This window comes from Morone saxatilis, unplaced genomic scaffold (genome assembly GCF_004916995.1).
Source record: "Morone saxatilis isolate NCDOM2014 unplaced genomic scaffold, NCSU_SB_2.0 Contig23, whole genome shotgun sequence".
Taxonomy (NCBI): domain Eukaryota; kingdom Metazoa; phylum Chordata; class Actinopteri; family Moronidae; genus Morone; species Morone saxatilis.
In genome coordinates, this window is record NW_023339796.1 from 18,150,281 (window position 1) to 18,155,874 (window position 5,594).

Below are 5,594 nucleotides of genomic sequence, written 5' to 3' on the forward strand. Positions count from 1 at the left end.
TTTCCCCAGTGTATACCATGTGAGTGTGTGGCTTAGCTAACGTTAGGTTACCACAACGACTGTGAATGCTGTAGTATATTCAATGGTTGGTTTATCCCAAGTACAAAACATTTTCTCATTCACTTCCAGTCTAATCTGGGATTCAGGTTTTCCCTTTTATATATATGTCTTCTTTTCAAAATGATGCCTGCACGTTGGGTGTCTTTAGTGGTGCTCACAGCTTTGAGACTATTAAAAATCAGCAACACCATCTCTTCTGAGAAACAGTGTTCCTGTTATTCTGAATAACCCGTACACCTCAATGTCATCAATTCACTATGGGTTCTGTGGATATTTATTTATTTTCATTATTGATTAAGCTTAATCAGTTAATCGTCTGGTGAGTAAAATTTTAGAAAACTGAAAAATGCCCATCAAAAGTTCTCTGTCTTGTCCTGTCCACCTAACAATCCAAACCCCAAATAATTTACAATCATAGAAACCTAAGAAAACCAGCACATATTCACATCCAAGAATCAAAACTCTAATCAATTAGACAACCAATCCTTGAAGCTGAACTTTTTTTTTTCCCCAAAGACTAAGATAAGAGTATTTTGGTAAACCAACCCTGAAATTATGTTGTGTCAGCATTGGGTTTTGGCTCCCTAAATAATCATCTTGATAAATTCTATAAAAGTAATAGGCATTTCTATCATCTATTGACAGAAATCTATTGATTCATGATGATTTTTATTATTTTTTTAAGGAGGGACTGATCAACTTCAAAGCTCTGAGGGCCAAGTTTCAGGAAGAGGCTCTCCTGGCTCAATCCAAAGGCAGTCGACCAGTTGTTGCAGAGAAACCCAGACACTTTCCTCCTCCTGGAGGTCACTGCAGCTCAGTGGTTAGCAGTATTCATATTGCTGTAGAAAACAAGACACCAGTGGTTCCCCGGGTCATCTTCAGAGAGGGGCTGCGGACATCTGGAGGCAAGCGACCAATTTCCTTTCCACCACAGCCTCAGCAGACCTCCCCCCCATCCAAGCTTGCTAATGGAGACAACACAACAAGACAGTCCCTCAAAGACCGACACATGCCTCTGGTGCTTCCTGTCCTGCCTGTAAAAGAGCAAAAGACCAAACTGCCAGCCAGAATGGAGCACAACCTAGAACCACAGCCAGTGAAAGAAGTCATGCCACAGACAAAAATCAAGAAGAAAGGTTTGCTCCTTCCTTTCAAGTCAGCCAAAGCATCAAAAGTCAGTGCGGAAAACGGAGTCGAGCCGACTTATGCTGATCTGACCACCAGACCTTCCAGTGCTCCCGGCGAGTTGCCCTCTGTAGAAAAACAAAGCAGAGAGGATGGGGTTTCTCTCCAAGGTGACCAATCAACCGCTGAGTTCCCCCTCTCCAGCCCAGATATCCCAGTCACCCCTCCATCCGCAGAGACAAGCGTCGACTCGGACAACAAAATCATTAGTACCTTGGAGAGGGCCAAGAAGAAGTTTTCACGCAGGCAAATGTTGATCTCTGTCAGACCTAAGAGCTTGTGTTCCCCTGACTATGTTTCAAGAGATAAGGCTTTTCCTTTGCCGCCACAGACCACTGAGAGTGTTGAGGCTCATCTACCCATACCCCCACCAGTCTGTCCTCCACACCTGACTTGTATTTCAGCGCGGCCTTTCTTCAAAGCCAACACCTTTGCGCGCAGTAAGTTCTATTCAGTGATAAACTTTATTTGTCCACATCAGAAACCTTTCTAATATTGTATTTCCCAATGGCCAGAGTCTCCGTTGGACAAACCCTTTGGCAGGGGTAAAGTTCCCTCTGTCAGGACTGGTGAACCTCGTCCACCCTCTGCTCCTCCAGCGAAGCCTCTACCTGACTTAAGGTCACTGGGACCATTACCACCGAAGCCCCACAGACCTCCCTTTGTAGATCTCAGCTGTTACCACCTACCCACAGCAAACGGTATGTTATATTGCTTTAATGTTTGGTTTCTTTTTTTTTTTTCCCCCGTCGCTGCACTTTATTTGACTTTTGTTTCCCCCTTTTGTGGCTACAGACTTAAGAATATGACGGCAAAAAGTTGTATTTTCCTTGGACATTACTCACCGTGTATCATCTGTACTGCAGCCTACATTCTACTTATTTGTGGTAAAGTTGAACATCTGTTGAAGTGCTGATTTTGGTTTCTTATTATAGAGGTGTCACCAGGTCTTAGCCAAGCACCAAGTGAAGAGCCAGAGCCTGAGCACCCATCGTCTGTGCTTGACGCTCCAGAGTTTCCAGACTTTGAGAATTCAGAGATGGAAACAGCAGAGGGTGAAGCTGTTGACCTCAGTGCATTAGAACTGGAGTCCTTAGACTTGGTCAGCACTGACTCTCCTGTACCAGACTGCGGTGTCACCGATTGTGAGGGTCAACAACCTGACATGTCAGTGTGTGGTCCTGTGGAGCCCCTTATGAGCATGGGCGTTCAAGATGTGAACCTTGGCAGTGAAAACATTATACCCCTCCATCCAGCCTGCTTCCCTGAACCAATAAACCTTTCAGAGTTCCCAGAGTGTGCTGGACCAGAGCAGTGGTCTCAGAGTGAGGAGGTGAGCAGCATAGATCTTCTGTCTAACTCTCAAGCTGATGAGACTGATCTGGGAGCTGCCGAGTCTCCCTCTGCTGCACAGGAATCCGCTTTGAATGATGGGATTCAACCACACACAAGGTGAGTTTTCTTTAGTACCTGCAATCCCACTTTGATTCATTTTTACCCATTTCCTGTTTGTACAATTGTTGTTTGTTATGATCCCCTCTAGTGTGAATCAACAGGACAGTTACTATGAGGCGTGCGATAATGTGTATGAGGATGTCGAGAACCTCAACAAATTTATCTTGGGCCAGAACTCGCGGAAACGTAAAGGTCCTCTGAAGAGTAAGAATGTTTACTTGATACAGTGGGGAGGGCGGGGTTATAAACCCATTTGCAAACGTTCATTTACCCTGTTTAACTTCCTTGTTAATCATTTTTTACAGATCCATATGCCGACAACCACCCTATGGTAACTAATTGTTTAATCTAATTGAATATAAAATCATCAGAGTGAGTGAGTAATAAGAGAACAGTTAAGTTTATGGCCAGAGACGCTCTGTGCAAAGAAGAAATGATCAGCTTCAGTGTGTTTAACAATCATCTGTGGTGAATTAAAAATCCTGTGTTTATTTCAAGAAAGAGGAGGCATGTCTTAACATATGGCCGCGGAATCCATGGTATGTATTTTATTTTTTATTTTATTATTTTTTTTTTTCAAACCTATAAGCCCTGTGTTTTATCATCGTCATTTTTTTTTGCCTGATAGAAGGCATCCATTGATTTTTCTCTTACTGTGGTAATCAACCTGCAGGGGTAGTGTATCAGGAGAACATGCACATTCAGCCCATAATCATATCCTCAGGTATGTTACACGTCCCCTTTGTTGCTGTTTTACTAGAAATATGATGTTGTACAGCAGGTCATATTTATATCCATTTGCCCTTTGTTATCACATTGAGAAATGCTTTTGTTATTTCTTATTCAGTAATTTTACGAGCATATGGTTCCATTTATATTTCAGGTGGTACTTGTAATCTTTATGGAAAATAAGCAATTTTTTTGCCACTAAACAGTCTGATGTGCTTTCAGTAAAGAACGCCAGAGCCCCAACACTGCAGACCATAAAGAACAGAAGAAGAGGGAGAAGCAGCGACTGGAGAAGGAGAAAAAGGAGCAGAAAGAAAGGGAGAAGAAGGAAAATGAAATGAAAAAGAAGTTCAAAGTAAATTAGACAATCAAATTACTCAGAAGTTGATAATTTCTTCCCTTAAGTTGAGCTGTTTTTTTTATTTTTATTTATTTATATAAGGTTTAAAGTAAATGACTTTTTTGTCAGAAATCTACTTGGCTGAAGTATATTTTTACTTGGCCATACGGTATTTAAAAAAAAAAAAAGCAGTTCAAAGTTGCTCAGCACTCTAATTTACAGTAATTCCGCATGGTATTGTGACATGGCAGCACACTCATTGCTGAGATTTGACTCTGTAGGTGACCGGCGAAGAGGAGCCCATGTACCACGCCAAGGTGATGGTGGCTAGCAAGGTTCGCAAGAATGACCTGCCTGTGAAGAGTGGGGACACAGTGAGCATCATTCGCACCACCAGCTGCCCCAAAGGCAAATGGTTGGCTCGAGACGCCAACCACAAGTGTGAGTTCAGACATATCGATTTGGTTTTATGTGATTATGAAGCCAGAAGTAGTTGACATTTTCTGTCAAATCAGGATTTGAGATAACACAACGCACTGGTCGTTGATGCCAGCATGTTTTTAACTTAACACAAACAGGCTAATAATAGCATTCGATCACATAAAAGAAATGTGAATTCTTAACAGGGTAATTACGGTTTCATATTTACACCACAATGTCATTAGGCTTTATTCGTTAGCAGTATATTAACCGCTCTGACCTGGTATTGCAGATGGTTATATTTCAGTTATGAATGTGGAACTAAATATCAAGGAGATGCTGGAACTTGGCAAAAAAGCCCAAGCAGGTGGACGAGGAGGAAACCAGGAGGGAGACACCATCAGCATTGGGAGCAGGTACTGGGTAGCTCACTGATCAAATTCATTGGTTTCTCAAATAAAAAAACATTAGTCACCAGCTGTTGTTGCCAGTCCATCAGTGTGTGGAAGTGATGCATAACTCTTTGTTTTACAGATCCTCTAGCCATCCTGTACTAACAAGCAGCTGTAAGTGTCAGTAGCCTCTGCACAAAGACATTAAGCTCTAAGGTTAATTTATTATTCTTGTAGTTTCACCTCTCACCCCAACTTTGCATCATGTGAAAAAGAAGTACAGCCTAATAAAGACAGCTCACGCAAGGTTTAAATGGTTGATGTAATGTATGGACTGACGGAGAACAATTACACAGAGGTTGATTAAGAGCCCAAAGGCGGGCACAGCCCAGTGTCTGGCCTGAATAACTCAACTAGTTGTCGTCTGCTTGACAGCCATGTGTTATTTTATGATTGTGAAGGGTTTTTGGTTTCCAGCCTGCTCGGCATCTATCATCAGCCTGCACACTGTGCTTAATCAAACGAATCTGTTTTTCCACAGTCACAGATGACAGTGAGGAGTGGGCCTGCGAAGATGAGACCCTCTCACCCTCCATTGAAAGCCAGTAAGACTGATATGTTTACTCTTTACTGTGGCTTAAAGAAGAATAACAAACTATTGAGTACTTTTTCCCTCTGAAATATATGATTTAAATGAATGTGGCACAGTCTATATAGTTATTTTCTTTCTCTTCATTCTGTATAGTAGCTTTCCCCAGCAGACTGCCTCAATGTCTGACATGTGTGAGTACATTTTATATCCACTCCTTTTTAGAAGTGAAAACATGAACAGAAGTTGTTGCTTTCCCCCCCTCTCAGCCTTCTGGTTTAGTGGTTTTATGTTGTGCATTGACATATGGCAGACTGTAACATGCCTTTGATGTACATTTTTACCAGGCCGTTTACTTTCTCCCTCCCACTGTCTTACTGTCTTTACATAATTCCCCCCCATCCCTCCGATCCCCACCCAC

At 42.2% G+C, this 5,594-nt stretch overlaps 1 protein-coding gene across 1 annotated transcript in view; it reads left to right on the top strand.

Moving 5' to 3' along the window:
• si:ch211-188c16.1 (uncharacterized protein LOC562677 homolog) overlaps positions 1 to 5,594 on the top strand; it is a gene marked incomplete in the record, with an annotated part of 14,217 nt that overhangs the window by 257 nt on the left and 8,366 nt on the right. Inside the window, 13 exon segments of the mRNA XM_035671404.1 lie at positions 746 to 1,688; positions 1,764 to 1,949; positions 2,184 to 2,700; positions 2,792 to 2,907; positions 3,009 to 3,034; positions 3,202 to 3,242; positions 3,377 to 3,427; positions 3,655 to 3,787; positions 4,054 to 4,213; positions 4,485 to 4,608; positions 4,727 to 4,758; positions 5,126 to 5,189; positions 5,333 to 5,367. Coding sequence (XP_035527297.1) covers positions 746 to 1,688; positions 1,764 to 1,949; positions 2,184 to 2,700; positions 2,792 to 2,907; positions 3,009 to 3,034; positions 3,202 to 3,242; positions 3,377 to 3,427; positions 3,655 to 3,787; positions 4,054 to 4,213; positions 4,485 to 4,608; positions 4,727 to 4,758; positions 5,126 to 5,189; positions 5,333 to 5,367 — 2,428 coding nt within the window.